Consider the following 27,973-nt stretch of genomic DNA (forward strand, 5'->3'; position numbering starts at 1 on the left):
CTGAGTACGGTCGGATGAGGAGGAACGTACCGATGAGAGTGAAGCACCTTCTATCATTTGTCCCATTGATGCTGGTGGGGATGTGGGGTGAGTAGTACTAGCGAGCTAGACCATCCGCGCAAGTCATGGCTCGAGTCTCCGCAGAGCGGAACTCATGGCTGGCCCTGCATTGGCGGCCTCTCAGGTTAGGCCCAGCTCTTTCCACCAGTATGCTTAGAAGGGAGCCCTGCTGGCCCTACTGGGCTCTGCATGATTGAGCTCGTGTATGGAAGCATTTAGGAAAGATCCCGCAGAAATGCGAAATACTATACTGCTGCTCTCTCCGTGTTATGTCCCTTGGAGGGGGCTGTGGCCTGGTACTCCATCAACAACAGAGCATCATTGGCAACAAGCCTAGCTGGCTGGATGACACGCAATGGATGCCAATGCCAGAAACTGGCTCAGGCCTAGGCTATCCGAAATAATATGGTCCTTATGTTGCCCCTCATGCATGAAGTTCTTCGGAGCAGGCTGTCCTGCGTGGTCCCTCATTCTTGGAAGTACGATTTAGGTAGCCAGATGGATCTTCGCTTCTTTGTGTGGGGGTGTGTATCCTATTTTTTTTTTTTTACCCTCCCTAAAGTAGTGTTCCTGGTACATTCCCTGACAGGTTTTAGAATATTATTTAAGTTCTTCATTTTTGGGAAAGGTATTTGAGTTGCTGGACTGAGAGATATTCTTTGTATTTTAATAGCTATGAATACTGTAACTTGCTAACTTAGTCATTACTTTTTTACTATTCATTTTACACCATATTGTGATTGTTAATACTTTATAGGCTGTTTATTACTTTAGATAGTAAAGCATGAGAAGAGCTTCCTTGGCTAAGCACCTGGGGTATAAAATTTAATAGATGTACTCACCAGGACACTATGAACCATGAAACTGTGCCTCTGAATTGCCCTGCCTTTCTGTAGCCACTATTGTCAGCAGTCAGCTAGATTCCCAACCTGAGTTCATCACCACTTTCTAGTATGAATTTAGACCAATGTGCCTTCCACCTATTATTTAGTATTTCTTCAAACTGATTGCTTCCATTGGCTCCAGGGTTTAGACATAGCAATAATTCCATGTCTTATGTATCTGAAGGCATTGTGTACCAATAGTTTCAAAATAAGCCCAAACACAAGTAACAGTAAAACTTCATCCCAGGCCCGCAAAGGAAATTCATGTGTGAAAGGAACCTGCACATTCAATCCATGTATAGCTGTACCTGGGCTTGCTGATGAACTCTTGCTAGTCATTTGGACCATGAAGCCTTTAATTCTGAATAACCAAACCAGCCACCCAATGCTGTCTTATTATCCATTATGCCTTACCACATCAAAACATTCTTATCGGTTCATCCTCTCATTGCATTTTAATTTAACCAAAGATAGTGAACTGTATATATCAAAGAGTGGCAGTGATAGCAGAAAATATTTGTTAAATTTCAAGCACAATATCATGTTAAGCCTTCTAGCTATTAATAACATATATATATATAACCTTGTTAAGAAAGCATTACCTGAATGAAGAGGAAAGGCTGATCCTAAGTAGTAGCTGGAAAACCAAAATAAGGAAATTACAGTTCATCTTTAATTCTTTAAAGTAGGAGGGAACAAGTATGTGTGGGTGCATGGGTGGGTGGATTTTGGCAGTGCTTGATTGTGCTAAGGGTACCAACACTACTGGAATCCTAAATTACTCCATAATATAATGTTCATGGGTTTGTAAAAAATTATCATGGCCTACAGATTGCGTGATAGATTTACTTTACATAACTCTTATTAGCACTGTCCCAAAATATCCCACGGCATGCAGAATATAAATATACCCTGAACACATTAGCTTTTGACCATGTGCTAAGCAAATGTCACACATGTCAAGGCCTTAATAGAGAAGTGAATAAGAAACATAATATTTTCTCAGTCCTTTTTTCCCTAGTGGGGGAAAATGGGTTTATGTTCTAGTTGTTGTTGTTAGTCGCAAAGTTGTGTCCGATCCATTGCGACCCCATGGACAACATTCCTCCAGGCCTTCCTGTCTTCCACCATCCCCCTGAGTCCACTCAAGCTCACACCAACTGCTTCAGTGATTCCGTCTAGCCACCTCATCCTCTGCCGTCCCCTTCTTCTTTTGCCATCTGTTGTTCCCAGCATTAGGCTCTTCTCCAGGGAGTCCTTCCTTCTCATTAGGTGGCCAAAGTATTTGAGTTTCATCTTCAGTGTCTGGCCTTCTAAAGAGCAGTCAGTGTTGATCTCCTCTAGGACTGACCGGTTTGATGTTCTAGTTATAGGCAAGTAAAATATTTGGCAATTAATTGGGGACTGTAATAATCTGGACTTAGTTTGTGTCACAGACTGCATCAGAGATTTTCACATAACAGTGAGGTTTAATATTAGAAATCGGACAGGTTTTAAAAGAAAGGATTCTTGCTTTTAATTGGGATTGGCATTACAGCCACATATGCACATCAAGAGAGGTATAGTCACATAATCTGCAATAACTTCAGGGCCATGTGAAGTACCCTCTTGGGTAAACCAGAGGGATTCAGCTTGCTGGCATTTGCACCCCTCCTTAGTCCTAAGCAAAGTGGTTAGCCCTGGATTAGCCATTTGCTCTCAGTTCCCCAGTGTACCTACAAGAAGATAAAAATGATCAAACTCACAGTTTTGAGTGGAATGATGATAACTCATATAAGGAATGTGAAGCATTTTTGTGGACAGAGTACCCTACAAATGTTGATTAAAACCAAATGGGAGTGAAGTATTTCTTCTAAAACACCTTTCCTTTCCCAAATGGATAAAGGGTATTCATAAAATTGTTTCATTATTCAAAATCTCCCTTGCCACTGGTGGTGGCGGTAGTGGTTATACAGAGCAGATGTGTACCACATTAAAGAAGAGGAACTAAAATTTATTCTAAAATCTATAAAATTGTGCATTGATGTTATTTGAACTATTTTCACCTCACCTTTTATAATAAACTTAAGGCAGGTGATTTGTTGTAGTAAAGAATAAAGGGAGATCATTTGCAAAGATTTGCAGAACAGAAGGATTATTTAATGAAGAATGGATGACTAATATTGGAGGTGGCCTTCCCATTCTGTCTTTAATTCTGTAAAAGGATGTATTTTGCATGCAAAACTGGACTTCTAGACCTTTTTAAATCACAAAAAGGCAAAACATGAAAAAGGTTGCTAAAATGGGAGGGGGATTTGTTCCTTGCCAATAGTGCCAGTTATTCCTGCTGTACTCACTGTGAATATATAAAATTGCTTAATCACTTTCTACACAAACTTTAGGCAGCAAACAATATGAGAACATTAAAATCACAAATAAAAAACAAATAAAATGGGCACACAGGAGCTTGCACACATAGGGAAAATATTAGAACATATATTTGCCCATGATGGCAGAGTTCTCTTAAGCAGGGACCACAGGACCCATAAAATTGTCTCATCAGTTGGGGAACATGCTTGTCACACAGATGCTGGTGCAGCAGAAGCTTGGTGGTTGCTTTTTCCTATGCAAAAGTAGGTGAGGGGAGCTGGATATACAAGCACATTTAATTAATTAATTAATTAATTAATTCAATCAGTATGCTGCTACAATCGCCCATACCTGGAATCTCTCTGCGGCTTACAACAATCACAGCAGCAAACCATTCTAAAATCAACTATGCTAAATCAACATGTTCAAAACATATTAACAACTTATTTGAAATGTAAAAAGATAATAGATCAAAATATATTACATAAAAACTTTGAATAAAACAATTTAAACTAAAATCAACTATAAAGCAAACATAGGGTCAATTAAAATCAAGTTATTACTAAAATCATCTATTAAAATAGCCAGAGAAGAGAGATGTCTTCACCTGGCACCGAAATGATAACAGCGATGGTGCCAGACACACCTCTCTGGAGAGCCTGTTCCAGAGGTGGGGCACAACCACCGAGATGGCCCTTCTTCTGGCTATCATCCCCCTCATCCTCCCTGGGGGACGACTCTGTAAGAAGGAATCTTCACTTGGTCTTAATGGATGGATAGGAGCATCCAGGAGAACATGTGAGAGAACATCTCCAGCTGTTTTTCTACCATGGGGTTCCAAGTGTGCATTTGGAACTTCATAGGTGAAAAGCTGCTTGAAGAAACAGCAGGTGCAGGAAGGGTTGCACACACAACGCTTTCCCACTCCAAATCGCTCTTCCCCCTGAAGCAACATTTTCCTAAGGAATGGCAGAAAATTGGCCTTCTACCAAGGCAGGTAGGAAAGATCCTAGACAAAGGCTCTTAGGCAAGAGGATATCGACTATTTCAGTGGAATGGATGCCCAGAGAGAGCAGGCTGTACCCTTATGTGGGGGGAGATAGCCAACTCAGGCAATTGATTAACGGTGTCATGAAAGGGCAGTCCACTGTTATTTAATTATTATTACTGTGAGGTGCTTGTGGGAGTTTTGTCTTCCAGTGCCAAACTAACCTGGCTTGGCTCAGATGATCCTCTGCTACTTGACTTGCAGGGAGGGCATTTACTGATCTGCCTGAGGCAACAACATGTCTTGGGCTGACCCTGATAACTCTGCAAGAACAAGACTTAAGCAAGGGAGAACGAGTGTCATCTTGTAGCACAAGGTTGGGAGTGGAATAACCAGGCTCAGCCAAGTGTTGGAACAGTCCCCTTGGTTAAATCAATCAAAGCAAATTTTCTGTGCCCTTAATTGGAGCCAGATGGGCCAGAATGTGAACTTGAGAGAGGCACGTTCTTCCTCATGTATCAGGGTGGGGAAAGATTGCCTGTTACTTCTTGTCCGTGGGTAAAATGCAAGGTCATCCTCAAGAGCCACTAAGGGCCAAACGTGATGTGGCAGCTCTTGAATCAAGAGAATAGCAGCCACAGTGACTTCAGTTTGGATCAGAACCATGGTGAACAGGAAGATTTACCTTAATCCATTTTCTCATCTAGGGTTCTTCCCCCAGATGCTGTTTACAGTTTCCCTCTGCAAGGCAAGTAATGGCTGCGGTGTGGGAGGATGAATTGTGGAAACTGCAAGAGTTACATCTCCAGCTCTCTCAAGCACCATGGTCCTGATCCAAATAGAGGGAGCCAGTGGCTGCTTCTAAATTTTTATAATGCTATGAAGATCCATGAACAAAATTTCCCATGTCGTATCTAGTTAAACCCATAATCAGGGCTAGCCTGTGAAGTATGTTCATCAGATTGCCAAGCCCCGCTGTAGCCATGCATGAAAGCCATGTATTTAGCATAATTCCCCAAAATCTTTGATTACGTATGCATGCCATACTGTATGTCCATGTAGGGATAAATTTGAGGACCACACACGCTGTCTGATTCATAGCTGCAGTCTTTGTGTGGCCACAGTTCTTACGAAGAACTTTTGTTTAAAGTAAATGTATATAACCACCTTATATCCTGAAAAAGTTCTGGGTGTTTTTAAACAGAAATTAAAACCACAAAATTAAGCAATGGTACTACATATCTAAACAGTAAAAAGGAAGTATAAATGTGGCAGATAATGGGCAAATGAGAAGATGACTAAAATGAATGAAGGCACAGAAGGTTCTTTGTGTGGCACCTTCAAGAAAATGAAGTTGGCAATAGGCAAACCCGTCTTGGGAAGGCATTCCATAATTGAGGTTCCAGGGCCAAGAAAAGCCCCATCACAGCTCACCTTACTTCTAGGAGAAAAGGCAGCTGGAGATGGCTGTTATCACTACATGTAAGTAGTGTCTTGTTTCAGCTCTTACAAATTTTTGACTGGCAAAGTGCTGTCCATATGACATGGGAAACAGATCCCCTAGTGTGTACAAAATTCTGGACATTCTAGTGTTTTAAAAGTAAGTTTGGGGCACAGTCCTATGAAAGTTTAGACAGGAAATAGACTACCATTCCTGCATTCTCCAACTAGCTGTGCTGGGACTTAGAGGACACTTTTCTAGCTAAGCTTCCAAAGTGTTTCACCCTAATAAAAAAATAAAGCTAGGGAATATTAATATGAAAATAAATTGACTTGGTTTTAGAATAAATGACTATTTCAAACGATTTAGGCCATGGCAGCATACCACCAAACTCAGTGGAACCAGGTTATATCTTAGGATTTTCCCCTGAACTTTATTCATAAAGCATAACTTTATCATAAAGCATATTTGCAGTGCCACACAGAAGTATTCACACACACCCTTTGACCTTTCCACATTTTATTTTTTACGGACTAGAACTGATTGATTTCAGTGGCGTTTTTACTAACTGATGTACACATTTTACCACCTGATTCAACATTGTACACAAAATGCTTAGCACAATAAAATATTTTTATTGTAACAAAATTTAAGCAAACAAAAACAAACTGGCATTTGATGGATGCATAAGGATTCACCTTCCTGAGGCAATACCAAGCAGTAGACGTGCCCTTGGCAGCACTTAGAGCTGCAAGTCTTCTTGGGCAAGCCTCTATCAGGCTTGCGCATCTGGATCCTGCAACCTTCACCCATTTTTCCTGGCAAGGGCTGCCAGGTTGGATGGGGACTGTTGGTGAACAGCAACTTTTAAGTCTTGCAACAGTTTCTTAGTTGGACTGAGATCTAGGCTTTGACCAAGCCATTCTAAGACATTTAGGTGCTTGTTTTGAAACCTAGCGTTACTTTGGCCCTGCATTTAGGGTCATTGTCCTGCTAAAGAGTGGAGCCCTGCCCTAGTCCCAGGTTTCTTACAGATAGGAACAGGTTTTCCTCTAGAATTGCTCTGTATTTGACTCCATCAATCTTGTTTTTCATCCTTGCCTAAGAAAAGCATCCCCAAGGCATGATGGTCTCAGCACCATGCTTCACCATGGGCTGGTGTTCTCAGGGCTCTGTACTGCACATAACCTTTTGCAGCAAGACCCAGACATTCAGGTTTGATCACATCAGACCAGAACGCTTTGCATGTTTTCTGTGTCTCCCATAATGTGTAATATCATGCAAATTGGGTTGTGGGGCAGCATAGAAATGGAATGAAATAAATTAATGAATACATAAATATAATTCAAATCCTAAATTTCATACCAGCAATCTCATATGGGCCAAAGTTTGATTTTTTCACCATATATGTCCATCTGTTTCATGGGACAGGTTTGCAAGTCCTACCAACCCGCCTTGGCAGTAGCATGATGTTGGCTGCCTCATCCACCCACCCACCTCCACACCACCACTGGTAGCTGACATTCTGATGCGCATTTTGCACTGTTTCCTGAGGTGCTAGCTGTGCGGGAAAGTACATAAGTGCACCCTTCCCTTTTTCTGCGAAAAGAGAATTTTAACAACTATATGTCAAAACTTCTTTTTATCGGAAAAAGGTGGAATGCACTTCTGCATTTTCCCAAGAACCCTGGAGGTTCACAAAAGCATATGAAACATGCACCAGTGTGTGATCTGCCAGGGGAAAAAGGAGGGAGAAGATTTCACTATGAAGGGGGCATAACTCCCAAAACACCCCCCTTCCTTCATGCCAACATCCCTCATGCCTCTGGTTGCCCTTGAAAGCTCCCCTCTTGACGGGTATCAAGAGAAACTCCGGGGGCACTCTTGTGCAGTTTGGACCCTATGTTGGGCAGTGTCCAGGGTTGATAAAGTGCTCGGCCAGGTTCATGCAGCCACCTCTATTCTGGATCCTTGCCCCTCCTGGCATATAAAAGCCAACAAGGAAGAAATAACTGGCTGGGCCAGGAGCTGATGAATGCCTCTTTGCAAGAAAGAGTGGTCCCATGCTGCCATAAAGAGGCAGTGGTGGGACCACTTCTCAAGAAACCCTCCCTTGACCCGGCGGAGTTTAATAACTTTAGTCCAGTAGCAAATGTCCCTTTCCAGGGCAGCATTCTTGGAGGGTGGTTGCCAGTCAACTCCAGGCACTCTTGGATGAGACTGACTGACTAGATCCATTTCAATCGGGGTTCAGGCCTGGTTTTGCAACAGAAACAGCCTTGGTCACCTCGTATGATGAGCTGTGCCGGGGGCGAAACAGGGGGGAGCGGGACCCTGTTGATACTGCTGAACCACTGGGCCACTTTCAATGCCACAGACCAGTGGTTTTCTGTTTGTTGTTTTATTGTATTTTATTATCTTGTTTTATGGATCGTTATACAGTGTCCAGAGAGCTTTAGCTATGGGGCAGTATAGAAATGAAATAGCAGCAGTAGCATTAATTGTACCTCCTGCATCTTTGCAGCAGACACCGCTCTGGGTATTGCCCAGGCTGGGGCTTTAAATCCCTGCACTTACACAACTGTGAAGGCTCAAAGTTGCACAAGACCAACTGCAGGTTTTTTGTTTTTTCACAAAATGCCATGTGTATAAGAGCAATTTTTTTTCCACATTTTTTAAAGTTTCTGCCAGCCACTGCCAGACCCTCGAAGGCACCACTTTGAAGTAGGGGTTTAGTGACTGTCAAAATAGTGATTGTGAAAGGCAGCTCAGGGAGATTAGAATAAATGTAAAAGTGACACAGGGAGTCAAAAAAGAGTGCTCTTGGTCACAGTGGGGAGGGGGTGGAAGGGGTAGTGGCGGCCACAGCAAGCTTGGGAAAAGCAGCAACGGGTTTTTGCCACCCTTGCCAAGATAGCCGCTGACCACTGGACTTTACCTGCAGTGGGATCAGTTATTCAGCTTTCGACAATCCACCAGGGTAAAACAACCCCTACAGCAGCCCACTGAATCCATGCAGAGAAGTGTCTGTGCCAAGTAGAAACTTTGTAACCCACTGGTAACTATTTTTTGAGATTTTTTTAATGGTAGGCGGTGGAAGTCACCCTTTGCAGCAGAATCCTTGGGGGGTTTTTTGGCGGCAGTCTTTATTTATTTATTTATTTATTTATTTATTTAAAACATTTCTATGCCGCCCCATTCGCCGAAGCCTCGGGGCAGCTCACAACATAAAATTAAAATATAAAACATTCAAATATACAACAAATTAACAATATAAAATAAGTCGCCCTGGCCAGATAAAATAAGCAAATAATATTAACAATTAAAATGACGTTTAAATAAAAAGGTCTTCGCCTGGTGCCGAAAAACAAATAATGACAGCGCCAGGTGGACCTCTCTGGGAAGCGCATTCCATAGATTGGGCGCCACCACAGAGAAAGCCCTCCTCCGAGTACCTACCCTCCTAATTTCTTTCACGGAGGGTTCCCGGAGAAGGGCCTCTCCCGCAGATCTCAAGGGGCGGCCGGGCATATATGGATGTAAGCGCTCCTTCAGGTAACCAGGACCCAAGCTGTTTAGGGCTTTATAGGTCATCACCAACACCTTGAATTGGGCCCAGACTTCAATGGGAAGCCAGTGAAGCTGACGGAGGACTGGAGTCATGTGAACATAACGCCCAGTCCCCGTCAGCAGCCTGGCCGCTCTATTTTGAACCAATTGAAGTATCCGGACCATCTTCAAGGGTAGCCCCACGTAGAGCGCGTTACAGAAGTCAAGGCGGGAAGTCACCAGCGCATGTGTCACTGTCGCCAGGCAGTCGTACTCCAGGTAGGGGCGCAGCTGATGGATCAGCCGAAGCTGAAGGAAAGCGCTCCTCGCCATTGCTGTCACCTGAGCTTCCAATGAAAGCTCTGGGTCTAGGAGCACTCCCAGGCTGCGGACCTTGTCCCTAAGAGGGAAGGCAACCCCATTCAGGACTAAGTTCAATTCACCCTCTCCGAAGCGCGATCCGCGAACCAACAGGACCTCCTTCTTGTCTGGATTGAGCTTCAGTTTATGCCCTGGGAGACTTTCCTAAGTGTGGATAGTGTAGAAGCAGTTTTTTAAAAGTCAAGCCATGGCCAGCACTAAACGGCTTGCTGTGGCTCAGGGGACATCTCAGTGCTCCTGCAGCATCCCCTGGGATACTGTAAGGGGGGGCGGGGAGGAGGGAGGATGCACAGAGCCCCTGCTCTGCCTGATTGTTTGTCAGGCACCCAGGGATCTTAACCACACTGCACAGTCAAAATGCCCAAGGGGCTTCATGTGTTGTGTGAAAGTGTCAGACTACCCATGATGTACCTGGCAGGATTATTTGAACTTAAGCTCTCATCTGAGCTCCTTGGTGGGATAGATGTAGGGCAGGGGAGCTTAGTACATGCCTGTCCGAAAAGCAATGGAATTGTCAACTCAGATGGCACAGCAAGGATGCCTGAGGAACAAACTGGATATGCCACTCACTGTGTGGATGCAATCAACATGCATATTTTTTGTTATGCAGGTAGTAGACATGGGGCAAACCTGAGAAAGGAAGCCATTTCAAAGACTTCTCTTGAAATGCAAATCTTCAGAGAGACAGGTTTTTATGGGACTCTCCCCAGGTTTTTATCACTCTACACCTGTGGTCTGCTGTTTACATGAGTAAAACTTGCCTGTTAATTGTATTCATACAATTAACTTCAGGTCTAGGTTGGCCAAACTTGCTGCTGTTGATGGAGGAGATGAAGGGTATGTTGGGCCAGTGGAACAGCTCGCTGGCAAGAGGTGGAAGCCTGACTAGTTCAGCTTATCATCCATTCAGCATATCCCAGGACACCTGATGGCAGATATGGAAGTGGGTGAGACTGAGAACAGGCCTGAGGTACAGTAACTTCATACATGGAACAACAAACTGCAACCAACACATGGACACTTGCCAGGAAGAGATAGGATGCTTCTGGGTGAGGCTTTTGTCCTGCACTCACCTTAAACATAGAATTTTACAGAGATGGGGAGAATGTAATCATCTTCCATTTGTGAACACCCCCACCGATTTCATCTTTTTCCTGTAATCTGTTAAGGTGGGGAAGACAGAATGATTCTACAGTATCTTTTTCCTGATAATGCCAAGAAGCCCTAGTCAGTCCCAAGTCCCTGAAAAGTATGCTTGCAAGCATGTTTATTGCATGTACAGGTTACATTTTAGGTGTGCATGTAACACATCTTGGTCACTTTCTTCCTCCCTAAAGGTGCAGTCTTGCTCAAAAAGATCAAGTACATTGGTCAGTGAAGCGAGCCAAAATCTAAGTTGAGCCCACAACCTGTATGATTAATTGCAAGTCTCTCTTACTCCCTCATCCCTATGCACATCAAAAATCCTTTTAAGCAAATTATTCTTCGGAGAACAGCAGCAAGAATGATCAGTAATTGATTAGTAATTGATGTGGTAATTACCCACAGAAGGAGACAAAGAGTACATTTACAACAAACATCGCCTGCCTGTGCAGATTCCATCAGTTAACTCAGATAGCATTGCTATAGCAAAGGGGAAACAACAAAGAGATGGGGAGAGGCCGGATATGATTCTGCTACCTTTGCTATCTGCTAAGAGATGAGCCTTGTATTGACAGGCAGCTGAGGCTGGGATAAGAGGACCAGATGCAATACTTCTACCTGCTGGGAATGGACCAGATACAATACTTCTGGTCAGCATACAAATGTAGCACACTCCGGGGCCAGCCAAACCCTTCATTCAGCCTCAGTATGTCAGGCTGGGAGCCAAAGGATTCTGCAGTGGGTCAAGATCCTTTTCCAGAGGGTCCTCCACACTGCAATTAAAGAAACTAATTACATTTATGCATTGCTGAAAGGGGTCCCAAAGCCATGTGCAAAAGAATAAAAATATTCTTTTCAGATATAATAGACAATTGCATTGCCATTCAAATTGCACACATTTATAAAAGTGGCCTTTGATACCATCAACCATGGTATCCTTCTGAATAGACTGGCTGGGTTGGGAGTTGGAGTTTTTGGAGTGTTTCTGCTCCTACTTGACTGGCCAATTCCAGAAGGTGTCACTGGGGGATTATTGCTATGTGCCATGACAGTTATGCCATAGGGTACTGCTAAGCTCTATTTAATGAAGAGAGTGGCAGCTGGGGAAGGGTCTTTTCAGTTTTGGCACCCCAGTTGTGGACTCAGCCTCTCAAAGAGGTACGCCTGGCACTTATTCTCTATTCCTTTTGGCACCAGGCAAAAGCCTTTTTATTTACCCAACATTTTAATGGTTAAATGATTTTAATTCTTTTAAAAACAATTTTACTCTGAGTTTGTGTTAGATTTATTGTTCTGCTGCTATACCTTTGAACTAACTTGACTGTTGTTGTTTTTTATATTATGCATAATCAATTTTAATGTTTCTGATTTTGTTATTATTTTATTTTATGCTGCTGGTTATTTTGGCTCTGTGAACCACCCAGAGACCTGGTTTGGGCTCATGAGCAGTAGAAAAAATAAACAAACAAATTAAAATAAAAAGTATTTATTTAAAAGCTCACCTAAGGAACAAAAAGTGACCTAAGGAATGAACTACAAGCCACCCACCAGCAAAACTGGTCTATGAAATTATCCAAATGCCCAGGAAAGGGGGAACTTCTTTGCCTGGTGCTTAAACGAGGACAAATTCGGTGCCAAGTGAGTTCCTCGGGGCGAACTCTCCATAATCAGGAATGATTATGAACGGAGGAATTTTCCAGAGCAGGGCGCAAGACTGCACAGGGATGTGCAGGTCGGGGCGGCATTGGGAACTTCTCCCGTGTGCACAGAGAATTGCTTTCTGCTTGCACCCAGGACTCTTTTGAATCCCAGCTTAGATCTACATGAGAAAATAAATTAGCGATCCTCTAGGAAAATTTTTGTGTAGAAAAGGTTTCCAAGAAGAAGTCTTGCCGTGGAAGCAGTGGCAATCCCATAGTTTAGATGTGTGCGTTAAATGGAGCAATCGATAACTGAACAGACAGGACTGAATGAACTGACACAGTATTACTATATTATATCCAGTGTCTCTTCGGATCATATACATCTTTCCCCAAAATAGCACATATTTGTCACATGTGTTTGCTCATTTTTAGTTAAGATGGCAAAATGACCTCACATTCTTATGAAAAGGTTAACATAAGCCAGATGGAGCTTTACATAAATACTAGTATTAACCAGATGGAAACTTTTCATGCAGGGTGTATCTAAAGCAATAAATCAGTGTTAGCTAATACCCCTGGTGAGAAGTAAGCTGTTCTGCTCTGGATGATGGTGGTGGTGACGAGGACTGTATTCCTTTCTTTGCAGCGGTCACTTGTGATGGTGGACAAAGTGAGATCCCTGAAGGTCAGTACTTATTTATTTATTTATTTATTAGAACATTTCTATGCCGCCCCTTGCCGAAGCCTCGGGGCGGCTTACAACACAATAAAATACAATAAAATACAAAAATAACAATATAAAATTAAAATTAACAATATAAAATAAATATAAAATATAAAAGAAGTCACCCTGGCCAGATAAATAAGCAAATATTGTTAACATTTAAAATGCTGCTGAAATAAAAAGGTCTTCGCCTGGCGCCGAAAAACAAATAACGACGGCGCCAGGCGGACCTCTCTGGGGAGCGCATTCCATAGATTGGGCGCCACTGCAGAGAAAGCCCTCCTCCGGGTACCTACCCTCCTAATTTTTTCATGGAGGGTTCCCGGAGAAGGGCCTCTCCCGCAGATCTCAAGGGGCGGGCTGGCATATATGGATGTAAGCGCTCCTTCTACTCAGTCTGTGGAGTCAGCACACTGCTTTGAGTGTATTAAGGCCAGAGTCCTCCCTGTCATTAGGCAGCAATGGCTCCTGAGTCTGCCGCCCCCTGGGCATTCATTCCCCTCTCTGGGGAACAGAGCAGTGAGTGGCTCATGGTCTTGCTGAGCCCCCTAGACTAGCTGGCTGCCTGCGGCTGCAGGAGAGGACACTACCCAGGTAACCAGGGTGGACTCGGGGATTCAGCAGCTACTCCAGGCAGCTTCTGTATTTGGAACTGGATGTGGGTGTGCAGTGTTCCCCTTCACCTCAGGTATCCAAATGTCTTGACCAGCCCTGTTTAAAGCTGCCATTCTGAGCGCACTCCCCTGGGAGTAAGCCCCACTGGCCACATATTCAGAATAAAATCCCATGTTTCTTGTGTGAATCTAACTTTAATTTAAACCTGAAAGTAGGCTCTGTTTATGCCTCATCTGAATCAGCATTTACCCTTGCCCCAAGAACAGGGGAGAAGAAGCAGTAACAGTTGTATGTCCCTTCTGATTTAATATGTGATTTTATCAGTACTTATTGTTTTAATAATTTTATAGCTATGGGAAAACTGTGAGATATTAGCACTTCATTAGTTTTAGATTCTACCCTCTGGAAGTCAAGGAGCTCTGCTCACATGAGGTCCTGCAGCTCAGTTTTGCGGCCACCCTGCACCAGAGTGTTTCCTATCCAGCAGGGTCTCCTGACTCTCCATGTAGCATTTTGAGTAGGGCTGGGGACCAAAATGGGGTGGAGGGGGTAAAATCCAAGGCACTGCAAAGAAATCAAATGCATTTACATTCCACATTTCTTCGTAAGAAAAGACACGAATTAGCCAAAGTTCTTTTATTTTGATTTATTTCAGTGAAGTAGATTTAAGCCATGATCATGGGAGGCAGAAGTCTCAGCCCATCTGAGAGTGGATGGAGAGAGATAGAAAGAAAGCTATACTATGTGCTGCAGTTCTGCTGGCAGCCCTTCACTGTGATCATTTTCACCAACAGTGCAGCGTGTGAGACTCCATGGTACTGGCTCCAGATGTTCTGGCTGGTTGGAGAGGCTGCACATGGGCAAATGGAAGAGAATCTCTAGCAAAAATTGGACACTGCAGAATGCAGAAGTGACCTGTAAGCAACTTCTCTGTGGCGTCCCAGTTGGGATCCTGAAGCCATATTCTGAAGCAGCAGAAGAGCAAGACACCTGCCTGGTGGAATGCCTGGGGGAGGAGGCGACCCTCGAGGACTGCATTTGGCATGAGTGCAACCACACACACCACTTGGGTGTGACCCTGGTGTGCCAAGGTAGACGTCGCACCCTTTCCTGCTTGCATTCTTCGAGTAAGGCAGGCCCGACACTGACATGGGAATACTTGCCATACAAAGCAATGAGAATGTCTTGGGAGCATTTTCATCATACTGCTGTCTGTCTATTTCATTTTTATGCTGCCCAATAGCCAAGGTTCTCTGGGCAGTTAAAGAAAACTTAAAAACGTACGAACAAGAAGGAGGGAGAGAAAAATAACATAAGGCAATAAAATCACAGCAATTGTAACCAAATCAGCACAGAGCTACAGCAGCGGTACAGGATAAAATGTAATATTAAAACTAAAGTTGGAAAGTTAACTGTTAAATTACTGGGAAAATAAAGAGGTTTTCACCTGAAGCCAAAACAAATACAGAGTAGGCACCAGGCGTTCTTCTTTGGGGAGCTCATTCCATAGCTGGAGTGCTACAACCCCAACATTAAGCACAGGCAGATCTTTTTTTCTGTCAGGGGAAAGGCTCTGAAAAATTGCTCCACAAGTTTTTAGTCCAGTTCCCTTTGAACTGGAGGGGAGAGGTAGAGCAATGCTGTCTTGCTTTGCCTGTAGCTTTACTGATTCATTTTTCCCACTTGCAATTCCTGGACTGGGCTGTGGTCTGAGACATATGGACTCGCTTCCTTTCCTTTCTATTCTGTATTCCATTGATAGAACTCAGTGTTCTAGCCAAGAAAGGGAACTATACATATAATAAATATGCCTACATTGTTGTTAAAATGCATATTTTAAAAAAGAATGAACAGCCCTCGTGAAGCATAACAAGAGCAACAAGACGGCTGGCTGAGGCAGTGTTGGAAAGCCAGGATCAGACCTGGCTAGTGAAAAACCAGAGGTGACTACCGCTGGAATGCTTCTGCCATCTTCCCTGTTTCTTCTGTGGGCAGAGCTCATCCTGTCTAAAATGCCTTGGGTTGTACTTGTAATTTCAGATCCTAAGCAAACCTCGACAGTATCAGAGACCACAACCACAATGTTGACGACCTTGTCAGAGTCCACAGGTAAGAAAGCCAAGAACACAAATCCCCCAGATTAGAAGTGAGCAATGCTACAGAAGCTGATCAAATTGTAATCCTTGATCCTTCTGTTCCCAGAAGGCCTAGCAGAAGCTACTGCTCACAGAAGTGTGTATTCGGCCGGGTGGGGAGGATTTTTGTAACACCTGCTGTATTACCAACCATTTTCCAGTGCAGATTTTCAAGGGGCATGGAGATCAGCAGCAGGAAGAAGGAAATCAGAGAAATTCATCCCTTCCTGCTTCTGAAGTTTTATGATCAGAACTCGATCCAAGGGATTGCTGCCTTCAGTCCATAGAACCATACAATATTCAGAAAAGGGCAACTAAAATGATCAAAGGGCTAGAGAAGCTTTGCTATAAGGAAAGGTTACGACATCTGGGATTGTTTGGCTTAGAAAATAGGAAAGTAGAGGAAACATAAGGTTCAGAAAATGATTCAATGGGTAGAAAAAGTGGATAGGAGGCCATTTTCCTCTCTCTCAAATTATTAGAACCTGGGGTCATCTCATGAAACTGATTGGTGAGAGCTTCAGGACAGAGAAGAGGAAATACTACTTCACACAGAGTGCAGTTAAACAATGGAATTCAGTACCATAAGATGGGCCTTATTTTGAATGACTTTATAGGGAAATTTGAAAAAGCATAGCTCACCTTATGTCCTTTTGTTCATTTTGTTGCTCCTCCAACCCAGTTTGGAGAAATTCTTCTGAATCTTGTTCATGAAACATGAAAATATCATGGCTTACAGCACAATGCTAGGCCTGTTGCCTGAGAATTAAGTCCCAAGTAAAAATGTAGATAGAATTGCAACCCTGGTAAATTATGTAGCACTTTTTCTAAGTTTTCAAAGTGATCCGTTATATATTTCCACACAGTTTTGTTAGATAATTCAATATCACTGTCCAGCAAGCATCTTTTGCTCACTTCTCTTATGTCTGCTTCTTATAGACGCTCCAAAGATAAAGCTAGATGATGGGACTTCATTATGCCTCGAGTCTGTGAAGCTGAACTTTAGAGGCCACTGGGAAACAGTTTGCCTGGGTTTACAGCGGTGGCAGAATAGGCTGAAACCCACCTTCTGCCAAAGAGAAGACTGTGAAGAAGCAGTAGGACTTAAGAACCCCCAGAGGGAAAGGACTTCGCCTGCCCAGTGGGAGAAGGCGCAGTGTGAGAAGAGGAACTTTAGCTTGGACTGTCTGGACAGCTCTAAGGAATGCTTCCACCTAACCTTGATGAAATGCTCAGGTGAGTGAGGCTGGGAGGAGAACATACCCGAGCTCTGTTTTTAAATTTTTTTTTCATGATTTGAATGAGAGAGGAAATTGGTCTGTTACTCTGCCTTACTATTGCAAGGGTATTGAAGCCATTCTGTCCATAGGGTGGTTGGCTTGTAGAATTCTGGATTGTAGCAAGTAAAAGGATGCAGTATTCAGTCCTCACCATGTTAAACAAGAAAGCTGGAAAAAGTTCCTCACATGGAGTAAACTAATCTGCCAGAGAGAGGGCTTTGTTATACGGTAATAATACCTGCAGGACTACTTTTTTACATAAATGAACATTTTAAAATATAGCTCCACCTCACCTGCAGTTTGAAAGATACAGTCGTGAATTCTACTACTTCACCACCTTGCATCATGTGGAATGGCTTTTCATTTTCTGTGCTACCTGAAAATTAGATTTGAAATATTCCGTTGACCCTCTTAACCCAGCTTTCCCTCAACCTGGCATGTTGGACTACGAATCCAGTCATCCCCAGCCAATATGGAAAACATCTGGAGGTCAGCATGTTGGGGAAGGCTATCGTAATCATTTGAACACTGCAGTTCAGAACTGGCATACTGGATTGTAGATAATTTTTGAAAGAAAGCATTTGAATGCTGTTTATGGGTAGAGCAATTCTGTGTGTAGATTTGGAATGCTCTGAGGTCAGAGCATCTAGCAAAAACCAGCAGTATTTCTCACCATGGCTTTCTTTTTTACAGCTGTTTCCTTCTCCGTGCAAGTGATAGGATGGCGATTATTTATAATAATGCCAGGACAGGTGTAACTTTTCCCTCATGCTAGGAACCAAGAAATCTTTGGCTCGTGTGAATCCAAGATCTCCCCAAATTGCCACTCCCTTTAGACCTGTTTCAATGCCTGCTTGAAGCTCTCTCCTGACTTCAGAGTAGGACATTACATGTTTTCTGTGTCCCCCAGGACACCCTCTCAGGGATCACTGGACTACACTGTTAGTATGATTTTTACAGTATAACAAGGTAGATGTATAGATATGTTATAGAAAATGGAATAAAAAAATCTGTGACATTGTTGCTCATATATCTAGTGAACAGAAGTGGCTGATTTTGCTGTTTAGTGGCAGGGGGACTAACATTTCTCTCAAAGGGAGCTTCTCTGAGTAACATAATCAGTAGTCTCACCTTCTGTCTCCAGGCCAAGATTCCAAGCCCAATGTGTCTAATACAGAGACCGTCTTGGGAGTCCTGCTAGGTCTTGTCCTTACTACACTCCTGGTTATCTGTGTGCCCCCTGCCTATAAAAAGATGGTGAAGAAATGTAAGTGATTATCTCTTGTTGTGACTTGGAGGCTAGAAGTGCCTGTCTTTCTAGAACGGCATCACAACCATGGGGGTTCATTGGAGCCCCTGGAAAAAAAACATGCCCATTTGACTTCTAGCATAGCAGTGTACCATTGGGAGGGTCGGGGCTGTAACACAGAAACATAGAAACAGAGCGAGTCAGAAGGGATCTCCCGGGCCATCTAGTCTGACCCCCGGCTCCAGCCGGCTCCACTCACGACATGCCCACCAAGTGCATGTCCAGCCTATCTTTGAACACCCTCAAGACAGTGCCTTGTCTGTGGTCGTCCACTGATTGACTGAGATGAGATTTGCACCAGAGGCTTTGTTGTTCACAGCCTCCTTTCTAATATTGCAGTAGGCAATACAACACTTGCTCTGTGTTTGTACACATTAGGGGTACTTCCAAATTAAACCTTTACTGTCCAGCTAGTACTGCCTGCCTATTTCACAGAATTTTGCAGGAGGTCCAGGTGTTGTCATCTTATACTTGCAAAACTCCCGTGTTTTTCCACTGTTTCTTTTGTCTTTTTTTTTCCTGCCACAAAAAATCTATCATGGATTAAAAGAAAAAAATAGCTGCCTATTATATTCCAACTGTTAAAACTAGGAAGTCTTCTTTGGATGTACCCCAGCTTTCTATATCTACCTTGGGTACTCCTTCTTGTTACCTGTTATCTTCTCCTTCTTGTGTCCCGCCCCCCTTTACTCTTTTTGTTTATCAGTTGCTCTGAAAAACAGAATATAGTCTTTAAGACTAGTAGTGCTTCCAGAAGAATGGCTGCTAGTGCTAATTAGTCATAGATCTTCAGCTGTAAACTACAAGTAGAATTGTAATTGATTTTCCACATTATCTGGAGACACTGTGCATTCTGTCTCTGAGCAGGTTCACACAACCTAACAAGCCGCAGTGGTTTCTTGTGCAGGATGGTTGCTTGGGTCATCTGAACCCTGTCATGGTATTTCAGCATGATACATTTAGTTTTTAGAAACCATGATATGAAAAAAACCATCTGTTCAACAGTTTCTATACTTTGCCATAATTTATCTGGTCATCTGAGCCCAGCATCATGGTTTTCTAAGTCCTAATATGCAGCTGCCACAGAGTTCCCTGGAAAGATTGGCTGCTGCTGCAAGAGCTGCTCCAACAATCCAGCATGGGATTGAATTTCAGGCATGGTGGTTGATGGGATACATGCTTATAGCAGGAGAACTGAGTGAGCAGGGGTGGCGGGAGGGGACCATGCTAGCACAGAAACCACTTAACTGTCTGTCAGGCAAAAAAATTACAGCGTAAATTGGTTTATGATAAAGCTAATTTTTAAACCAAAGTGTTTAAGAACAATTGTTCTGGTCACCATCATTAACCTCCTTGATAAAACAGTGCTGAATGTTTATATTAGTCCCTTTCAGCCTGGTGCCCTTCATGTTTCACCTCTATCGTATGTGGCCAGTGGTGAGAATTGTAGTCTAAAACATTTGCATGGTACCAGGTTAAAAGAGGCTTATATATATGCATAGCTAGATTGTATTATACTGGTATAACACTTTAAGGTGTTCTCATTTAAATGAGATTTTTCTATGGTATATATGGGAAAGTGTTTTAGCACTATGCAAATGCTTGATTTTTAAAACTGTGATAAAAGTAGCACCCACTACAAAGAGTATAAAGTTTTCCTACACAAAGTATTTATTATGCACTTGCGATTTCTTACACTTGTATGTGGATTCTTTAGATGAGAGACATTGTGTCTCTCTGGTTCCACTTTTGTTTTTTTAAGAATACTTTCTCAGAGTCCTTTAGAATGGGGAAATTGGGGTATTATTTCTGAGATCCCCATTTCTACTTGCATATTTGTGCTATTCTGCTATGGCATAGCACCACCTAAAGGTTATGTAATGAAAAGGTAGGAAAGGAAAAGCTCTTTCCACTGAGCTCAAACCATAATTCCACACCAAAACTGAAAATACGTACAGTGATTTACTGCTTTGTGCAAACTCATAATGAGTGGTGAGCCATGAAAGTTTCAGTTGCTTGTGAAGGCATTACCCAAACTGAAACCATACACATTCAAAAAGGAGAGTACTGCTAAGATAAACTATACCTGAGATTATATTACCTGTCTGTCCTCTAAAAAGTCAGAGCTTATACAGTAAAAAAAAAAAAAAGATGGAAGCAACACTGGGAAAACATGGAAAAGTTGCATGTGGAGGACAGCCTCAAGTGGGACCTCTTTAAAATGTAAGCAAACCAACCATGGTAATTCTGCAGTAAATGCATTAACTGGAAGCAGCCTAACTATTCTACTACAGGTAGACAGTTGGATTTTTGTTTGATATCCTATTAGAAAGTGGCTTCTCACTCAAACACAAAAATGATCACCTGTTTCACTAGATATCAAAAACAGTGGGAACATGTGCCAGCTCCGGCACTGTACCACGTACCGTTTGTATATACACTATAAAAACTGTTCAGCTTTAACCACATCATTTTTAGAGTCATACAAACTGGGGAAAGGGTTCGTTTGTATCTTTGTTGCTCCTCACCCATCACATACGTATCAAACTTCCTTTTTGTCCACTTGATGCAGATACCAAGAAGAAACAACACCAATGGATTGGCCCAAGTGGAATGAGTCAAAATGGTAAGGAACCAACATTCAGGATAGAGGACAAAAACCTGGAGTCCCTCAAACTAATTTTGCATGCAAGAGTCAAAAAGAAGTGCATGTGAATCACTCATAACATAGGTGGATAATGATAATGCAAGATTGACAATGAAAAAGAATTGAAATTGAATATACATTCTAGTCAATTCGGGTTTTAAAGGAGATGCAGCTTCGCATGTCCATATTGGTAGTACCTAACATGCAACTGTGGCAAGATAGATGGATAGACCTTTGGGTTCCTTGGCTCAGTAACAGGATGTCTGTTGATCAGCCGGTTGGTTCAGTGGTTTACAACAATAACCAGCTTGGCTTGATGGCTCTTGTGAGCATGCAATAGCACTGGGAGTATTCTTCCAACCAAGAAGCAGCAATCCATCTCTGTTTTTCGACTGAGAAAGTTTCAGACATGGAAGAGGGGAACGGCAACCTTGGAGTATAACTAACAATGGTCAGGCAGCTTGAAGTGTTGAGTTGGGTTGGTATTTATTGCAGCAACGTAAACATCTAGGGGAACTGCAGCATCCAAAGTACAGGCTTGTGTCTGGCGATGAGGATAAGTCATTCTCCAAATGCCATCCTTCTTTGTTGCTGTTACATAAAGCCAGTAGTACATTTGTGTGGTCCTTCTAAACCTTTTTGGACTGCAAATGATCAGGGCATACACTTAAGACACTTCAATGTCTATAACATTCAGATCTCTCTGAAATATGCAAGTATCAGACAAGATATTGATGACTGACTAGCAGTTACGGTGTTAAGCCTACCTGAAAGATACATCCTGGCCTCAGTGCCGCATCCCTTTTAGCCAGAAAAGGAGTGGTGATAATTTAGCAGTGGTGGAAAGGCGCTGTCTGGACATACTTATAGGCAGCATCTTCTTATGATTTCACATGTCCTACAGCTAATCCTGGCATTCCGAGCAGTCAGGTTGAGCCCTGGGGAAAGTTCTGGTGTCAAGACATTTTGGACGCCCAGTGAGAAAAAAGCACTACAGCTTCCTAAGACCTTTGGAGTGGGATGCAGCATCACTCAGCTTAAACCATCTGGCATAGAGGAATTGCCACATAATTCTATGCAGTCAGAATGTCATTCACCTCCTAGCAAATATGAGGATTTTCATTTTGTACTACAGCCAAAATGCATTTTAGCTGAGCAGCAGAAAGCTGCCTATTTAATTCTGTAAGTGTCCCTTCTGCCTGTCACAGAGATCCTATAGAAGAACTGCAATTCCATTGTTCAGTAGTTACATCAGAGGAACAGTGGAAGAGCAATGGATTTCCACATGGGTCTGTGTTTTATGGTGGCATGCAAGCATCTGAAAAATTGTCATTAAGAGCTTTTACTCCCTCTAGAGGCAGAAAATGGTTGGGCAGACAGTAGGTTATTGCAGGCCTGCTCCAACCAAGTGAGCCTCTCTCAAGGTCAAAGGAGGTGTAATGTTAATTATAAGATGGCAATCAACATGTCTAGTATTTAGATTTTAAACAGTGGGAAGGAATCCCTGATCAGCATGTGTGTGGATGCTTCCACTTCAGCTCACGTGAAAGTTGCCTTGCCACCACTACCAAAGTTGTTCACCTCCCTGGTAAGGAAGCAAATGACATCCAATTTTGTCATGGTTATACCTAGGCAGGCCATAAGATGTGCACATGCATACTATAGAAAGGGTAACATAAATATCTTGCTACAAAAAATGTGTTCATCTTTTTCTTTTAAATGGGCCATTTTATGAATGTTGTGGATGCCAACAGGTTGTCACAGTGTAGACTTTAGGTGATGTCCACACTGGATCGGGTACAGCATCACTGGTCTGTTTGTCCCTTTGAGGAAAAAAGACATTTAAAAGGTGGCATAAAGACCAGTCCCCCTGCCATACTGGTGCTTATGTTTTTAGCTGGAGATAAACCTGAAGACCCACATGTTCCCATTACTGAAGGATTTCAGGTTTCCATTTTAACAAAGCAGTAAGTTTAGCTTCAAAGATGGAGGAAACTTTTTGGAGAGAAAATGATTCCACACTATGCTTTTCTTTAGTTTCATTCCACCGCAACAGCTCTGCCACCCTCCAGTCACGCCCTGAAAGCCACATTGTTCAGGAAGAGGAGAACAAAGCATTGAAGAAAAACTCTTACCTCTCACCTTATGCAGGTAATAAAAGTACTGCAGTGTGACCTCTCCAACCTGGTGCGCTCCAGACACTTTGGAGTTCAACATCCATCAGCCAGCCAGCATGGCCAATAGTTGGGAATGCTGAGACCTGTACACTAAAGTGTCAGGAGGAAACCAGGTTGCAGAAATGTGCTGTGTATACATTCTTTTTAAACCGCCATTGGTGTATCAACATTATTCCAAAGAAACCAAGCCTTGCTGCGGCTCAGACTGGATCTTCTGGGATTAAATCCATTTACCAAATTGCTGATACTGTGCAGGTGGGAGGATTGAACAGCATCCCATCTGAACTGACAGAGCACTGGGGCCAATGAGACTCTGAGTTACTCTGGCTCTTTCTCTTCGTTCTGCATAGTTTATCCAGAGGTGTCGGTGAGCGCAGTGTAGATTTGGTCCTCTGTAAATGAACTATGGGTAACCTCAGGCACGCACCCATTCTTCTGTCCTCCATCTGTGTTCAGCAGTTTCCTGACTATCAGGCTCTCAGCAAAGCATACTTCTTTGTTACATGGAAATGCTGCAAACTGCTTTCCACAAACTGTACTGTGCATGGTGTCCTTTGTCACTTGGGTTTGTGTTTAAACCACAGTATGACACAGTTGCCCACAATAGCAAGCTATTCATGTAAACATCTGTCAGCATCATAGCTATTTGTGCTGGGACTGTGATAAGAGGAGTTAAAAATATTCACCACTGGCTACAAGGATAACAGAAACAGAAGAGCTTACATAGCCCGAAACTCAATTCATTTCTTCTATTAAGAACCTGTGGAAGTGGAAAAGGACATTGCCAGTGATTGTAAGCATCTGTTTGGCACTTGGTTAGAACTGGAACCTATGAAAATAATGATTATCTCTGCAATAAATGAACAAGAGGCTTCTGTTAAAATAGAAACTTGGGAGCAGCCAGGCTGCATCCTTTCCTTTTGCATAGAGTTGGCATACATTCTTGGGGAAGTTTCTTCATACTGGGTCCGTGTCTATAATTCCAGCTTCATATTTTATTTTATTTCTGCTTTCTTGTAACACAAAGCTCCAGGGTAAATGGTTTGACTAGTTAAACCAGAAGAAATAGTGTGTGTATGTTATATATCAGGGTGAAAAATAATTCTTTTACTATATAGCTGTTAGCTGCCTTGAACTAAATATAAATGTTTTAAAGGCAAGAAAGGTGATTCAGTAAAGCCAAGAGGCAAGTTACTGATTTTTATGCAATACATAACTAATAGAACACACATTTTGGCATATTTCACTGATACATTTGTCTTTACATCTTGGCATCTCATTGTGATATGGCACTATTTGAAACTGCTTTTTTCTCCCACAGCTCTGGAAAGGGCAACCAACAGGACTTCAAGCCCCCTGGACAACTCCTCTGACAGCGATTATGACTTAAATTCTGCACAGCAGGTATAAATCAAATAGGTATGGATTACTGTTCCTTGTAGCACCACCACCCCGATAACAGCTAATAGAAATGTATGCAGAATGAGTTCATTTTTTATCAGATTTATCCAGGTCATGCCTTCTGGACCAAACATGGAGAGACCAGGCATTTCTAAGCTTGCAGTTAATTTGTGGATCAAAATGTTATTCAAGAGCATGTGCACATTTTAAAAATGCACACCTTGCAAAATGCATACGATGACTTAAATCAGTGGGAAGGACTGCATACCTTTCATGTGCATGGTTGATACAGGCATATAAACAAAATATGCCTGCATCTTCCTGTGAAAACAAAGATTGCAGTCTGATATGGTCAGAAGATGAAATAAACTTCAGAGTGGAATTTGAAGAACTTCAATGAAGCTGTGCTTTGCTTATACACACATTCCTAATCACAGATGCTCTTTTTTATCTTTAGTTCAACAGTAAACCCCAATGTGAGGGCATACATTTAAATCAGTTTCTTAAGTGGGGAACAATGAATGATCAAAATCTTCAAAACTCAGTGAAATGTGTATGTGGTGTAGAAAACAGCTGTGTGGCAGGCAAAAAAAAGTCTTATGCTAGATAACTCTGTAATTTGTACTTGCTGGGGTATGACTCTGTCCATAAACTCTGGCTAGTATGAATTTCATGAAGTTTATTCTTTACAGCCTGGCACAATTCAATAAAAAGGAAAAGGAGAGAACAGGATAAAAAATGTTTTTTTTCCCACCCACTACAAAACACCACCTGCATTCCCCTTGCAACCATAAATACGTTTTCTACCTTCACAAGATGTGATTGCAAAGCTAGTGCATCTCCTCTTTCATACACTGAAACTGATTACATGGTCCGAATCTCAAGCAGTGGAATTAAGTTGAGTGTTTATATTTGAGGGAATGGAAAATGTCCTTTGGGCTTAAAATGTAGCACACTGGTGGACAGCTGGATCTTTCAAATAGCAATTTTTTGGGGGAAAAAAATCAGAAAAATAGGATTGCTTTTCGGAACTGTGTGTCTCTGCTTGAACACTCAAGAGAACATTGTTGTTCTTGGCAAGCTCTGCATGGGTAAGGTTCCAAACCATGCTAAGTTAAATTTCAAGAGGATTCAGCACATAAGTAACCATCTGCACACATGCACACGTGCAGCCTTACACAGGCAGTGGAATGGCAAGGGTGATTTAGCTTTAAAAAGCAGGGAAAGCTAACATTGTGGGAACAAACAAGGGCTCCTTTTTAAAATGTTTCAAACAGAACCACTTTTTCCTGTATCCAGTGTCCATTAGCCTGAAGTGGAATATTGTATGTTTATAATTTACAGTTGTATTATAATTGAGCAAATACAGAAGCAGGTTGTAATAGAATTTATATAATTCTAGATCTATTGTTCTATCTTTGAATACAACTGCAATTTTATTTATAAATGTCTATTCTTGTTTATAAACTGGAAAGAAAATCAAAATAAGAACATGTGTGCAGCATTCACACCTTGCATAAGCTACATATAATTAGCATTTTGGTAGCCAAATTAAAGTGAGAAGTCAGTTGGCTGGCCTACTTTATCTATACTGATGCTGAGGAGGGTTTGACTTCAAATTCTGGTCAGGAAAATGACCATCAGTGCAAATTTCTATACATTTCTAAAACAAAGTTAAGCAGTCTAACTGTGACACAGCCATTCAGTCCTTCACTGTTTGGTTTTTCTTGGAGAAAAACATGTAAACTGATGGACTCTGCTCTTATAGTAGGGTACAATCATGCAACATTTATCACTCACTTCAACCAGAAAGTTTTACTGTTGCAGGGTTGGTTGTTGTTTCTAAATATCTTGCGAGGCGCACAGTATCTCTATGATGAACTTCATATTCAAACCTATGAACTATGTAGAACAAAACTTCAAGCCAATTTAGAAAATGGTGACAGCGTGTGCTTAAAAGCACACTCCTTTACCTGATGTTAAGATTATATTTGAGGGTTTTTCAGAAGGCACTTTCAGGATTTATAAAGTATGCCAGTGCCTGAAAGATGGCTGTATAATTAGCACTCATGTAATCCTTTAAAAGGACTAGCAGGCTAGAAAGAAGGCGAGAGAGACAATTATACCATCCTGAGTGCCACGGAGGAAAGTTGGAAAGAAAAAAACAATTCAAGCTAAAAAATATGGTTTCTTTCAAGGTGAAATTGGCTAGACCAGAAACATATGTTTGGTTCCACTCCAGTTAGCATGTCAGCACAACACGTCATTTAAAACGTGGGTTGCTGAGAACAACTGCATGCGCTGCTGCAATGTTGGATTGCCCACTGCAACTGGGAATAGCTAAGCAAGCCAGGGACCCTGTCTCCAGGGGGTTTAGTATTCCATCTGAACAAGGACTGTGGCCGACATGCCAGAGAAATGACCCTATGATAAAATTCTCTGGCTATGGTTAATTTCTCTGGCTTCAGGTACTGCTGTGTTCAGAACAGTCACAAGTTTCAATAAATCCTCGGTTATCATGACACATGAACCAAGCCTGTGACTCACAGAGGATCAGAAGAAACAGCTGTATTTATGAAGCAGAAAAACAGGGCAGAGACTTATTTTGAACAGAACCAGAAACAGCCACTATTCAATCACTTTCCACAGTATTAACTTAAATAGAATTTTTTCACATGGGGCTTTCCCAACCCATGACTAATTTTAGGGTTAAAAAATTGCTGGTTTAAGCTCCATTGTGGTTGTTGAGAATGCTGACAAAAGCTGCAGTTGGTTACATTTTATATTGTTTTGTGCTGCCTCACACTCATTCTTTATTACTTTGTATATTTGCTTGTACATGCCATATATCTCATGTATATCTGCAAACTGCTAGAAATAAAAAAAAAACTTTAAGAGAAAAGGAGGATGGATTGTGAGATCTTTCCATGGGACTGTGTTAGAATTAAAGCACCATTCACAGCGAACCATTCTGACGTCTGGAATCCTTTTGAACATTCTTGTTAAAAATCAAACTTATTCCTTTCCCTTTTTCTTTGAGCAACACACATCTCCATTACTTTAGCCTCTATTCACATCTTTCATTCTTGTGTAAGAGATTGTCTAATACTGGGTTATCAAAATAGATGAAAGCTGGGGTACTAACAGTTGACTAGACTAGGCAGAGCAATTACTTAATTATAAATCAAAATTAAATGATGACAGCACAATAGCTAAAAGTAATAATGGCAAATGGATGGTGGAAATT

General features: G+C 42.1%; 1 protein-coding gene across 1 annotated transcript; it reads left to right on the top strand.

Annotated features, from left to right (window-relative positions):
* On the top strand, window positions 1–27,631 carry CD5 (CD5 molecule). Its single transcript, XM_044425808.1, has 9 exons — window positions 1–87; window positions 13,085–13,123; window positions 14,572–14,868; window positions 15,818–15,886; window positions 16,852–17,148; window positions 18,337–18,459; window positions 21,074–21,127; window positions 23,186–23,299; window positions 24,647–27,631. Exons 1-9 carry the CDS (start codon window positions 15–17, stop codon window positions 24,733–24,735), a joined length of 1,155 nt encoding a protein of 384 aa, XP_044281743.1. The 5' UTR covers window positions 1–14; the 3' UTR covers window positions 24,736–27,631.
* The last annotated feature ends 342 nt before the right edge of the window (window positions 27,632–27,973 follow it).

Source organism: Varanus komodoensis, unplaced genomic scaffold, assembly GCF_004798865.1.
Source record: "Varanus komodoensis strain SLA01 unplaced genomic scaffold, ASM479886v1 scaffold16, whole genome shotgun sequence".
In the NCBI taxonomy this organism is placed as follows: domain Eukaryota; kingdom Metazoa; phylum Chordata; class Lepidosauria; order Squamata; family Varanidae; genus Varanus; species Varanus komodoensis.

What these genes read in the sequence shown, in the direction of transcription:
- CD5 (XM_044425808.1), top strand. Translation starts at nt 15, where the DNA reads ATGAGGAGGAACGTACCGATGAGAGTGAAGCACCTTCTATCATTTGTC. An exon ending in GATGCTGGTGGGGATGTGGG is followed by an intron (nt 88 to 13,084) that starts GTGAGTAGTACT and finishes CTTTCTTTGCAG; the next exon opens with CGGTCACTTGTGATGGTGGA. An exon ending in AAGTGGAATGAGTCAAAATG is followed by an intron (nt 21,128 to 23,185) that starts GTAAGGAACCAA and finishes GCTTTTCTTTAG; the next exon opens with TTTCATTCCACCGCAACAGC.